Source organism: Alosa sapidissima, chromosome 16, assembly GCF_018492685.1.
Source record: "Alosa sapidissima isolate fAloSap1 chromosome 16, fAloSap1.pri, whole genome shotgun sequence".
NCBI classification, from domain to species: Eukaryota; Metazoa; Chordata; class Actinopteri; order Clupeiformes; family Clupeidae; genus Alosa; species Alosa sapidissima.
The window spans coordinates 9,486,783-9,500,876 of record NC_055972.1 but is presented as its reverse complement, the minus strand read 5'-3'; the positions used below and the strand labels follow the sequence as shown (position 1 = coordinate 9,500,876).

General features: G+C 42.1%; 1 protein-coding gene across 1 annotated transcript in view; it reads left to right on the top strand.

Annotated features, from left to right (window-relative positions):
* Window positions 1-3,112: 3,112 nt before the first annotated feature.
* LOC121685097 (WD repeat-containing protein 11-like) overlaps window positions 3,113-14,094 on the top strand; it is a 53,397-nt gene continuing 42,415 nt past the window's right edge. The window contains 6 exon segments of the mRNA XM_042065384.1: window positions 3,113-3,301; window positions 4,506-4,617; window positions 6,003-6,156; window positions 7,030-7,203; window positions 7,570-7,771; window positions 12,887-13,052. Of these exon segments, the coding sequence (XP_041921318.1) occupies window positions 3,216-3,301; window positions 4,506-4,617; window positions 6,003-6,156; window positions 7,030-7,203; window positions 7,570-7,771; window positions 12,887-13,052 (894 nt within the window). The 5' untranslated portion in view covers window positions 3,113-3,215.

Below are 14,094 nucleotides of genomic sequence, written 5' to 3'. Positions count from 1 at the left end.
CTGCCTCAGTCATTGCAAGCGCCTCTTGATTGATTAATCACCACTATGTGGATACTGTTTTTAGAATTGATTTAGATTAAGTGTTAGTTAGTATAATTTGTATTTTAGTATATTTAGTATATTCTTTATCTTCTACTGTCCTTATTGCTTAGTTGTGTTTTTTATATTATATACTTTTAATTACTTTTTCTGCTGTTAGTGAATGTGTGTGTGTTGTCTGTATGCTACTGAGACCTTGAATTTCCCCTGGGGATCAATGAAGTATCTATCCATCTATCTATCTATCTATCTATCTAGAAACAGTTAACTGGCACTGATTGGGTATAAAAGACCATCCAAGAGAGGCAGAGTCTCTTAGAAGTTATTGTGTTCAACACTTTGTGTAAACCTGTGTGGGCAAATAATGAAACGATATAAGAATACTTTTTAACATGAAATTTTAGAATTTGTGGATTTTATCATCTACAGTACATATCATTAAAATTCAAAGAACCCATTCACAAGAGGGACTCTGTATCCTCTGGGCTAAAAAGAGGGACTATCCAACTTGATAATAAGTACAGTTAAAGTGGAATGACACAGAAAATAAGATATTGAAATTTCTTAAATACTTAGCAGAAAAGCCTTTATTTGTAATGACAGCTTCAAGACATTTCCTGTATGACTAAACTAATCAGTCGCAGTATTCAGGTGTGATTTTGACCCTTTCTTTTAAACAGATAGTCTTTAAATCTTGAATATTCCAGGGGTTCCTCTTCTGAAGTCGCCTTGATTTCCTTTTTCTGAAACCAATTGAGAGTTTCCTTTGCTATATGCTTTGAATCATTGTCCTCCTGGAAGGTCTAGCCATGTCTCCTAGCCATTCTCCTGAAAAAAATGACTCCATTCATGCATTCACCTTCAACTGTATGAACTCTGCCAGTACCATGAGATGAAAAACAGCCCAATTCAATGATGCCTCCACCTCCAAATCTCACTGCTGGTATGGTATTTTTAGGGTGAGTAGGGTAGTGCCATTTCTCCAAATATGGTGTGTAGTATGACATCCAAAAAGTACAATTTTGCTCTCACATTACCAGACTACATTCTCTCAATATTTCACAGGCTTGTCCAAATGTTGTGTAGCAAACTTAAAACAAGCTTCGACATGTTTTTCTTTAACAATGGAGTCATGAGGGGTGAGCATGTATTGAGGCCATTGCGGTGGAGTGCATTACCTATGATTTTCTCTGTAACAATTGTACCTGCCTCCTCCAAGTCTTTCTGGAGCTTTCTTCGAGTGGTCCTTGGCTCTTGGACTTCTCCTGACTATCCTTCTGACTCCCTGGTCAGAAATCTTGTGAGGAGACCCTGTGCATGGTCAGTTGATGATGCAGTGATGTTCCTTCCACTGGTAGATAATGGCCCCAATGCTGCTTACTGGAAGATTCTGATGTTTTGAAATGCATCTGTAACCAGTTCCATTGATATGTTTTAAAACAATAAGGTTGCAAAGGTCTTGGGAGAGCTATTTGCTTTTACCCATCATGAAAAGTTTTTTTGTGTGACAACTTTAAAGAAAAGAAAAATCTTTGTATCGCCTACAGTATCCATATGTACTAACCCAGCTCACATTAATTTGCACAGATAGGAGGGATAATCACTCTCTAACTATAGATTCCAGCTCGTTCCTTGCCTTACCTTGCCTTGGTGTACTGCTTTTTCTCAGCGTCTTCAATACTTTTTTCCTGTATCATTCCACTTTATACACATAACTATATAATGTTTGGATTTTTGTGTATGTGTGGATTAGCTGAGTTAATACTAATGTCTGGTAAAAAATGTAATGTGGATAGCCTCACTGGAAGTATACTTACTGAAAAAAAAAAAACCTAGTTACCCTGCTGTACAATGATTTTCTTTAAAGAGACAAGTCTATTTTTAATGCGGTGCCATCAGATCAGCCATCAAATATTCTTTTTTCAGCCCTGTAGGCCTACATTGTTTAAAGGAACCATATGTAAGATTGTGGACAAAACTGGAATTGCAATCACTTTGAAATTACTGTAGAGCGGTGTATCCCCTCCCCCTCCCCCCTGACTCGAGGTTGCCAACCCGGATGCCGAAAAACTACTGACTTTGTGATTAGTAGATAAGTGGAGGTTGGCGCATCAGGCCAAAACACAACATGACATGACAAAACACAACATCAACATCAGTTGAGGGCTGCAACTTCACTTTTTAAATGACAATATCCTGGCCGGACTACGGTTGTCAGTGATTTGAAATGAACATGATTTCTTAATGTCTAGTGACATGATATCAGGGCCATTTTATGATTAATTGAAATACATTTCTTATGGTTCCTTTCTCTTCTGGATTCTCTGAATAGGCTACATTATTTGTATTATAAAATATGATAAAATCCCCATATTCTTCACAATTTCAAATTGAGGAGCATCAAGTATATACTCTTTTGATCCCGTGAGGGAAATTTAATTGTTTTTTCATTGTGAAATTTCATTATCATTGTTGCATTAATGGTAGGCCTATCCTCTAGGTAGCTTGAATGTTAGTCTTCATTTGTATAAGTCGCTTTGGATAACATTGTCTGCTATTTATTTATATGTCATTTTCAGAGTGAAGTGTCAGATAGGCATACTCCCCTCCTCTGCTTTGATTAGCTATTTTATTTATTTATTTATTTTTAATTATAGGGATTTATACATTTAACAAGTGTATTTTTTGTGTGATTATGTTCTTACCTGTTTGTCTTAGCTGTCCCCTGTCTGTCTCTTATGTCTCATGCTTGCAGAACGTTTTCGCAGCACAGGTGCGTTAGCCCAAGACAGGTTTCCTAGCTACATTATGGGACCACTGAATCTTGCATCTTTGATTCAACCTCTCCACCAATGTGAGAAGACTAATGTAGTCCAGGGTAAACCCGACACTAACCTCAATGTTAAAGCTGAGTGACGATGAAAAGCCTGACGTTAAACGGCACCTTTAATTTATCATTGAAACATTTTTTTACAACTTCTTTGTTTAGCTCATAGCATATGCTACCCCGTTTGTTATCTGATGGGACCTTTTCTTTTCTGAACACATTTTCCTACGGAATATTATACTGGACGGCACAATCAACACTTCCTGTTTATTTTAGCTACTGTTATAGTACCTGTGTTTGATGCTCATACGTTAATCTGTTAGTACAACACCGTTATATAAAGACCAAAATGATTCCATATACTGTAAATATTAAACTGGCAGCGCGGACACTGACTGGAACTGTACATTTACAGAACAAAACAGCAGTCGATTGGTGAGTGACAAGTTAGCAAGCTACGTTAGTTAGCTAACGCACCTATGATGATGCCATTAAATCTCACGATTTAATATTTGAGATTTAATATCTTAAGTTAAATGTTAACTGGTAGCTAGTATGGTTGGCGACGTAATGATAATGTCGATAACCTATTGTTATATAACGATGGTTGTTATTATTATGTCTATCTGTGTGGCTTCTTCTGTCTATGATCATTTCTCTGTCATTTATCATTGATAACTATCGTTAACGTTAGGAAATAATGTTAGAGTACGTCGGTATTTATAATATCAGAGACACGACATGACAAAGCTGGGTGTTAACTGACAGTTACGCTTTTGCTTGACAACACCAACCCAGCAGTGAATTATACTATAGGCTACTGTACATTCTAGGTAGGTTTTGAATGACCAGCTTGGTTTTTTTATTGAACACATTACGTTGCAATATTTAACTACAACACGTATTTTTAGCTCTGGCAATGGCAAGCATGCAACTTTCCTTGCAGATTGGACAATTAACTTAATTTGTTCTGACAATTAATATTGCACTTGACTTGCTCAATCATTACATAACAACAACGTCAGCCTAGCGTGCTTCAGCAAGCGCAGAGGCAGAGTTGGTGATCTCCTAAAAGGCACACTTAGTCAGTATACATTTTTAAGGTGATGTAGGGCTGCATTAAGTGTGCAGCTCCCTGTATAAAATGTTTCACTTTAATGTAAGTTGAAATTATGTTATGTTGCCTCCGTCAGCAGTAGCCTATTACGTTCTTGGCAAGGAAATGCATTCTGCTCTCAGCATTTGGCTTTGTTGGGAAGGTTACAGTGGTATTGCTCTCATAATTAGTATTGTCTTGGCAGCACTGCAAGTCTCTGAGACACTGAGAAGCTACTGGCAGTTTATGCCAAAACTGCGATTTTCAGCTACTCTGGCTGAGCTGAGGTTACAGTATGCCTGAAACAATAGTGAGCCCATAATTGTGTTTTTAATGCATATTGTGGGCTGTATAATAGAATAGAATAATAAAAATAATGCCAGGGACAAATATTCACATCTGGCCAGTATCACTAACCTGTTTCTGACTATGTTATTAAACCTCTAGTACACCAATAGTTTTCTGTAACAAACCTGTGTAATCACAATTCAGAACCTCCTCTCAGTCTCTATGCTCATCTCGCATCCATTGTCCTCCTATCAGGGGGTGGCAGGGATTGATTGCGCAGGGATGTCACTCCAGCATCCTCATCATCGACCCAAAAACGTCCCAGACCATTCAGGTCCTGGAGAGGCACAAAGCCAATGTTGTCAAGGTGAGTTGGGACGATGCATGCAGCACAGCACTTTTATTTTATGATTTTTTTTAAAGACCTCTGAGGAGACGTTAAACTCCTATTGATCAGAAGAAAAAGCCCAGAGGCGGCATGACAAAATGAAGTCCACATCAAGACAAACACACTGAGGGATGCTTAAATAAGCCTAGGCAGTGGTGAAGAACTGAATTCAACAGCTCTTGTGGTGCTGTAGATTTTGCTTTGGATCTCGCTTGATAGAGACATATTTTAAAGCAATTTAAAGCAATTATTTCAAAAGAGCTAGAGATAAGCCCAATAAAGGCTGTGCAGGCATGAACGTGAATGATGTATGCAGTTCACAGGCCCTTCCCTAAGCAACCATCCCAGCTGGATCCAGTTCATGATCTTGAATTTAGAGTAAATGAAAGATAAACGAATGGTTTAAGGCTTATATAAATATTGCAATTAGCTTTGGTCCCAAATCCAGTTGGAATCTTCCGAACCTAAGGAAGATGCAGTGCATTAGTGGCCTGTGGTTTGTCTCTGTCCCAGCATGAACATTAGCCGGTAGCCACAAGCAAGGTGTTTCTAGGTGAGTAATGGCCATAAAGGCTGTGCTCTCTCAGTGCTGCTGTCCGCCGCTGGCCTTTAGTCTTCACCTAGCCATGTCTTTAATCTTGTAAACTGTAGCACAGCAAAATACAGAGCCATCCCTCAACCTCATTGGAAGTAAACAGCCGAAGAAAGATAATTACCAAAACAAAGAGACTGATAAAACTCAAAATGGGTTGCTGGGGCTTTTTCAATTATTCAGAACATACTTGCCACCTCAGCAGGATCATTAAACAAGATGTGACAAGTTTACTCTATAAAATCGGTGCTTTATGCCATTATACGGTCATGTTTTCTGCTACTTTGCTTTTCTGCAATGTTAGGCTTAAAGGTGCGGTCTGTGATTCGCTTTTTGCCAAATGTAGCAAATTGCTCTGCATGGCCCTCCAGCTGTCCGATCAGTGTTTGTCCTGTGGACTTGCCCAGTCCTGGCTCTGTAAATTGGAAACAAACGTAGTGGCCTGGAGCAAGCCATAAACAATCCCAGCCATCCAGCACAGTGCTTCAGGAGCATAGAAGTGAGGGGTGTAATTTTGTCAGCTGTCGATCACAAATATCAACTATCTTTTGTGAAATCAAATCTGCATTGTTGACCTGTATATTTAAGTGTATGTACGATCTTCTTCAAAGTATCTTTGCGATTTGTTTTACTCTTGTTTTAATTTTAGTCTTTAGGCTTTGGATTATTAGTTGCCAGATTTTACGTCTTTGCCTGCCATTTTTACAATTTGTTGTTCTCCTTTTATTCCTGTTTTTGTGGTCATTTGTTATTTTTCTCTTGCCTTTCACAGGTGAAATGGTCCAGGGAGAACTATCACCACAATCTGAGCTCGCCCTACTCCCTGCGGCTGGCGTCGGCTGATGCTGCTGGGAAGATCATAGTATGGGACGTGGTGAGCGGCACGGCTCACTGCGAGATCCAGGAGCATGCCAAACCCATCCAGGGTGAGCTCTACTACACATGAAACATCACTTACTTCTCTTCTTAATTGAGACACATTTAGGCTGCCGCCAGTTAAAAAATACATATCAACCGATCAAAATCGAAGCCCTTTTTGCTACTCTGAAATCACACTAACTTACTCAACTTAGCAAGTGAAAAGATGATCTAGTTACAGTTCAAAATTACTTTAAGGCATAAAATGCACATTGATATTCCATGAACACTAACCTTGGGTCTCTTTGGAGTGTGCTGAAACAATCAAATTATCATTCTGTGTTGTTTTATTTCACTATGTTCACATCTATGTTTAATGTTTGTTTTGTTTACAATCTCGGGCCCTATCATGACATTCTAAAGTGCATCATCACTCGTCAAAAGTCTATTCAAATTTTAGTAGGATGTCCAGTTCACATTGGGAGAGGTTTCGTTATCAAACGTGGAGCGCATGACACAACAAGGTTTTCCTAGGTTTTTTAATCAGTCATGTGGGTGTGTTTGGGGCGTAACATCATTTTAAACCAATGAGAATGACATCTGTCATTCCCTTTAACGGCGCAACGCGCGATATGTCAAATAAATGCATCGGTATTTTGGCATTCAACGGCGCATTTGAAGGGGGCTGCTTGCGAGACATTAACAGTAATATAAAAAAAAAAATTGAGTTTGATCGAATCATGATTTTAAAATCGAAAATGAAATCGAATTGAGGATTCGTGACACCCCTAGTTTCATTTAGCATGACATCTCTTTTTTTTTGTTCACTGCATGCCTTTTAATCTCAGCACACACTCTTCTCCCTCTGCTAACATCATTGCTTCCTCTTCTCCTCCTCTCCTCCCTCCCTCTCTCTCCCTCTCTCATCTTCTCATCGTCAGATATGGACTGGCTGTGGGCGCAGGATGCCTCTCGGGACCTCCTCCTGGCCGTTCATCCCCCCAACTACATAGTGCTGTGGAATGGAGACACTGGGACTAAGCTGTGGAAGAAGAGCTACGCTGAGAACATTCTCTCTTTTTCTTTTGATCCCTTCAACCCCTCCAACCTTGCCTGTAAGCAGCAACCCAATGTGAATCCCATTATGATAGTTTAGGTGTTCACCAGGCTAGACAAACCCATGATGTGGAAAGCCTGCTTTAGTGCATGTAAATGGGCTATTAACTAAGTAGAGGAAATACAGTGACTGGTACAGAACACATTTAATTGAAAACCATAATGTTTAAGATTAATGTCTTCCTCAGCTGTTCAAGCTGTGACTAATTTAAGAAATGATGCGTTTACATGTGTATGCCATTTTGTTTACTGCAAACTGCACACTGACCCTCTTTGACAGGATTTTAATTGTAGCATTGTTGTGTTGTAGCATCATACTGTTGTCTTCTCAGGTAAAAATTTACCTTTTGAATTTCCCTTTCCAGTGTTGACCAGTGAGGGCATCGTCTTCATCACAGATTTTTCCCATTCAAAGCCCCCGGGAAGTGCGGGCAAGAAGGTCTACATCGCTAGTCCCCACGCCAGCCCAGCTCACACCAAACCTGTTGCTGCACCGACCCCTGCACCTACCGGCGCCAAGAAGGCCCTGAACAAAGTCAAAGTGCTCATCACCAACGAGAAGCCCAGGTGATGCCCGCTGAAGCCCAAACACCACACGTCCAGAACACAGGCTCATATCATTAACAAAGGGGGGCAGATTTTGTAGGCCTGAAGGCCTATGCAGAACATGTCTTGCAAATGCTGCCGGGTCATTCTGTGTCAAATCAGACAGGATTCAGAAAAATGGTTGTCGCACTGTCTCAGATTTTGCTCAAAATGTGTCTGCATAATGTTTACAGTAGGTCCCAAATGTAACACCTGTAAAATATTTTTATTCTATTTTAATGTTTCCATCTTTTTCGACATGGATTAGTTATTAATCCAACGTGCCTTAATCTTGGAAGCCATGTTTTGACGTTAATATGTTTAAAAGTAGGATTCCTAGCCTGACAAAACTTAATAGGAAGGAAGACAAATATGGTCCCAGTATGATCTGACCATTAAAGGTTTGTACTGTAAGCCGATTTAGATAAGACCCTAGATTCGGAACAAAGTCCAAAAACAGTTCAGTTACATTGCGGTAGGCTAAGTAAAATAGTGTTTTAACATAGCTTAGGCTTTCAGGTATAAGCACTTTTGAGGTGTAACAAGGCATTATCACCTCAAAAGTGCAGTATCTTCTGATACCTGAAAGCCGTGTCGTCCATTATCCCTTACATAGTGGTTCTGTCACACTGTCTTTTATCCTAAGAAATTTTGGCTGGCTGTGAATATGGATATTAATGGCCAAACATGGCTTGGATCATTTGTTTTTCAGGCTGTCATGCTGAAATAATATCAAGGGCTAAAAAACATGAAACCAATACTGTAGGATTTGAACAGAAATATTTTGCCTTGGTTTTGGAACCCATTCATGATATAGAAGTTTTGAAAATCTGAAATCTAGCCCGGTATTATTGATGAATGCTTCCCACTGGAGTCTAAGCTCCAACTCTTGCTTGTTTATATTCTCTTTTTGATCCCGTGAGGGAAATTTGGTCTCTGCATTTATCCCAATCCGTGAATTAGTGAAACACACACAGCACACAGTGTACACACAGTGAGGTGAAGCACACACTAATCCCGGCGCAGTGAGCTGCCTGCATCAACAGCGGTGCTCGGGGAGCAGTAAGGGATTAGGTGCCTTGCTCAAGGGCACTTCAGCCGTGCCTACTGGTCGGGGTTCGAACCGGCAACCCTCCAGTTACAGGTCCGAAGTGCTAACCAGTAGGCCACGGCTGCCCTAAATATGATATTAGCGGCGGCGTGTGGCTGTGGCAGCTCTGTTGTGTCAGCGTTGGCAGAGGTCTTTGTGTCGGGCTCCCCCATGCACTGATCCCGCTGATTTGCCTAATTAGTGCAATCTCATGGCTGAGCGGCGGGGCTCGTTAGTGGGCGCACAGGATTGGAACGGAGCGCTGGGGAAGGATTCTGACTTTTAGGACCTGGAGTGTCCACAAGCATGTGTGAGAAAATAAACCCCTCAGTAGCCTCCGCATCACTGACTGACAAAAATCCCTAGAGATCCAGCCCTGTTATACTGGCTGGTTGTCAGACTCCAGAGAGTGTTTGGTGGAGTGAGTGACGGTGGCCTTTGACCGTGAACAGAAGAATGGCAGATGCAAGTCCTCTGCTTGAAAGCTTATCAAATGATCTCCTTGAAGTAGTCTTCTGATTATAATTATCTGTTGTCAAGGTTTAGAAGCCATTCCAGATCTCCCTCTAGTTTTTTCAGTCTTCGTTCTCCATCTTGCTTCACTCACAGGCTCCCTTTGTCTCTCACCCCTTCTCTCTTTCTCACTGGTTTTCTCTCTTTCTCACTGGTTTTCTCTCTTTCTCACTGGTTTTCTCTCTTCTCACTGGTTTTCTCTCTTTCTCACTGGTTTTCTCTCTTTTCACTGGGCTATTTGTCTTTGTTCTTTTATTTTCTTTTTCTCTGCCGTGTCTCTTCTTTTTTCTCTCCCGTGGTTTCCTCCTCATTTCCTCCCATTCTCTTCATCTCCTTCTTTTCAATTTGTTTCTCTTCTCTTCTACCTTTTCTTCCCCCTTGTGTCTCTCTCACGTTCTCTCATGTTTGTGGGGTTTTTTTCTGCTTTTTTTCCTTTGTTCTCCTCTTTACTCCGTATCGATCCGTCTGACTCGGACGGAGGGTGGTCTGAAGGCGTGGCGACTCGAGGCTGGCCTGTGTGAATGCGGGAGTATATCACTCCCATTAGCGTCCAGGGCTTCCAACTCTCTTGGCTTCCCACCCATTAGCCCCTGTACCTGCCGCAGCCGGCCTCGATTGATTCATCTCTGGCCTTGAATTGACTCTGCTGCCAGGGTGGGAACCAAACCCCCCCCCCCCCCCCCCCCCCTCCACACACACACAACATTTAGCTGTAATCCAACACGACTCTCCTCTGGACACAGAGGGATGAGGGTGAATGATAAAACAGAACAGTTTGGGTCGGTGGCCGTGGGCCGCGTGCTGCCAGAGCTTGTAGTCCCGTTCTCATTGTTACATTTTGAAGGTCACAGGCAGCTGGTGGAGGAGGAAAGGGATTCATGTTTCACTCTGCTGGATAGCTGAACCTTGCTTTTGCATGCAGGGTGGTTACAGAGTCTTGTTAATTCTTCGATGTGGAGTGTTTGTTTGTTTAGCCTTAGCCAAGCCTCAGATTTTGTTTGTGTATGTGTGTGTGTGTGTCTCGGATTGAGAGTCTTTGAAGAGTGCGAGTGTGCAGCCTGTCTTAGTATACTGTACGTGAGAGTATGCAGACGTGGTCTTATGTCTTCAGAGGGGTTTTAGTGTCCAGTCTTTGTTTATTTTAAACCGGATGCAAGTACTAGTGTGCATTTGTGTTAGCACTGTGATTAAAGCAAAGCAGTTGCTCTATTTGGGATATTCAGGGGTGTGTGTGTGTGTGTGTGTGTGTGTGTGTGTGTGTGTGTGTGTGTGTGTGTGTGTGTGTGTGAGATGCGATGATTGGAGAGGGCGGTTTGTTTATGTGGGGTCTATGCTGGTAATGATGTTGGTTTTGGAAAGTGGCTGTAACTGACTTGACCTCCCTGCTGCTCCGAGCACAGCAGCTGCCCTGGAAAAGCAACTCAGACACAGTGGGTGGTGGGCCGCTTGTTTTCCCCTGCTCACCGCAGCCCATCAGAGGGTATCAGTGTGTGTGTGTGTGTGTGTGTGCAAGCATCGTGTGTCTGTGGTGTCAATGAAGGATATATGCCACAGTTTGTTGTATCTGTACCCATCAGTGCTAGCTTTGGTGTTTTGGTGATTTTTTTTTTTTTGTTGTGCTTTGGTATAGGTTACTCTTCATCTTATTGCCTGAGCTTTAAAAGTCATCCTGTGTGATTTCTGTTGCATTGAAATCATAAGCCGGCCCATTTTACTCTACTACTACCTTTTGGTTTGTTTGTTTGTTTGTTTTTTGCCTTCTCGTGGTGCTCAAGTGTCTCCATTCCTGCCTATGTGATGTGACCCAGAATGAGAGCAGATGCAGACTCCCCCCCCACTCGGGCTCTTTCACTCTGTGCTTCTGCTTCATCCTCTGCTCTGCACAAAAGCTATTTGGATGCAGCTCCATTGTTTTTGTTTCAATGAAACTGTTTGGGCCCGCAAGCACCTGTTAACTTCACAGACAGAGTATGTTATCGGCGCCGAGAAACAATCCAGGCGCTCATCATCAGCTTGATGTGCTGCCTGATCAACAACAGCTGGACTGTTGTGGTTTTGTGCACTAACCAACGGTTTGGGCCTGAAGCTTTGCCTTTTCATGAGACGAGCAGAGAAGAGAAGAGAGAGAAGAGAAGAGAAGAACAGAGAAGAACAGAGAAGAGAAGAACAGAGAGCTGCCTCTTTGTTTTGATCTCCTCTCTGCGTGTTAAAAAGAAGCAATATTTCTCAATATTTCTCAATGTTTCTCAACACCAAGGATGTGGCGCTGCAGAACATTGCACAACAACGAACATTTCACTGTAGATGGATTCCAATAGTTTAAAAAAGGCTGCAGTCAATGTTAACCAAAGCTTTATTGGATGCCACAATGGAAACTGGAGTCTGAAAAATGTGCCCTTGACACGGCCCATACAGCAAATGTTAACGCAAACGTCTCACTAACTATTGCAGAACTATTTGTTACTGCTCGTTTGTCATGGCGACGGCTCCTTCATCTATTCAGGCCTCTTCTATTGGGTTTTGCTGCAAATCTGTTATCATTTTCACTACATAGTGGGTCCTAAATGTGCCCGAGGCAGTATCTGCTATAATCACGGCTCACTGTGATTGTCATTGGCCTGTAAAGGTGCCGGAGCCTGACGGAGTATGTGATTTATTGTCATTTTTATGCCTTGCCACTTTCTCATTCTTTTATTTGTCACGCAAGGCTGACTTGGGGATCCGTTCTCCCCTCCACGCTTGCAGCTGCTCGCCGGCGAATTATGGCGTATTACCCACAGAGCGCCTGTCTGTATACGTGTGGCTAATTCAACAAATCACCTGTGCTCAGGAGAAATTGGATTATATCCCCTCTTTGAGAATTCATTCATTGCCCAGCTTGGCGTTTTCTTACCACGGGGGAGAGACGAATTGGAGCCGAGTGTGTCCAATTCACTCACACCTGTTTTAGAAACTTTAATAAAGTTATGCGTTATATAATTTATCACAAATAAATTAAACCATATGTATTATTTTACTCTGTATTTTGGGAGTCTACAGGATTGGGACAATGTCTCGGAAATGAAAGAGTAGTCTGGCCCAGCGTATCCTCAGTGGTTAGAACTTTTTATTATTTGTGATATTCACAGCTTTGTTCCACAATACATCTATTCTGATGGCAACTAGTATTTCCAAAAGGGGTAGACATGAGTTGAAAAGGAAATATCTTTATAAGACCTGTGTGTTTGTGTGTGTGTGTGTGTGTGTGTGTGTGTGTGTGTGTGTGTGTGTGTGTGTGTGTGTGTGTGTGTGTGTGTGTGTGTGTGTGTGTGTGTGTGTGTGCGTGTGTGCGTGTGTGTGTGTGACCCTGCAGTGACCCTATTTGGTTTGGATGTTCCTTAATCCTGTTCTGGAAACAAGAAGGCGTAATGATGCCCTACACAGTGATGCCCTACAAACCTGCGGTTGTGTTATGTGGCACTGACATGAGTCTTTGTGCGTGTGTGTGTGCGCAGTGCTGAGGCAGTGACCCTGAATGACTGCCTGCAGCTGTCCTACCTGCCCTCCAAGAGGAACCACATGCTGCTGCTCTACCCCCGGGAGATCCTCATCCTGGACCTGGAGCTCAGCCAGACCGTAGGAGTGGTGGCCATCGAGCGCTCTGGTGTCCCCTTCATACAGGTGAGGGCTGCACATGTGGGCTGTCAAACCCTGTTCTGTTCTGCTGGGTGTCTGTCTCTTTGCATAGATAGGAGTTAGTATTTGTGTAGATAGTATTTTAAATGATGTTTTCATAGTATTTGTGTAGATAGTGTTTTAAACAATGTTTTCATAGTGTTTGTGGAGATAGTATTTTAAATGATGTTAACAAAATTCGGAAGGAGCCCATAGGGATTGACAGTCATCGTTCACCCCACATGCCTACACGCTATTTCATTTCAATGGTAGCTCTAATTTCTAGTAACCCTTATAATCCCATAGGGGGTGTCCCGCTCACACACAATCTCCACTGTAGGCATTCCAGGACCATGGTCAGCTCCCAAGCCAAACAGTCGCCACTCTCTATGTCTCCTTGTCTATTCACTTTGGACAAAAGTCTGCCAAGACCCATATCCATTGTCACCTACTCGGTATTGGAGAACTAGTGAATTTGTATTCAAAGACAGCTATAGCTGGAATATGGCATTTTTCTAAACTGTTGTCTGAAAGTAATAGATCATTGGCAGTTGTGCTTTGTCGCAAATAACATCTAGCTGTGATGCTTGCCTTCGGCCAAATCATAGCTTGCATCATTGCATAGTTTTTATACCACCGTTTTGAAAAGTATGAAGAAAAGGAGAAACTTTGGCAATTGACAATTTCTTGCACCAAGGACACTAGCAACATGACTACAGAAACCATTATATTGCTACATGACATTTAGGAATAAAATGCTTTTCAGCCAGTCAAATTGTGTGGCAAAGATAAAACTTTGGAATAAGGATGTGCAATGCCTGAGGATTTTGACTATTTTCATATTTGTCTTTGTGCCTTTTATTTGCATAATGTGACAGGTTATTTGTGTGTGTGTGTGTGTTTGTGTGTTTGGAAGAGAAAGAGAGGCTCTCTGCTCTCTCCCTGGTGTCTCCTCTGGCCTCGCGGTGTGTTCGTTCCAATTGTATCCCCCCCCCCCCGCACACACACACACACACACACCCCAGTTGTATTTCCTACGTACCCTGAG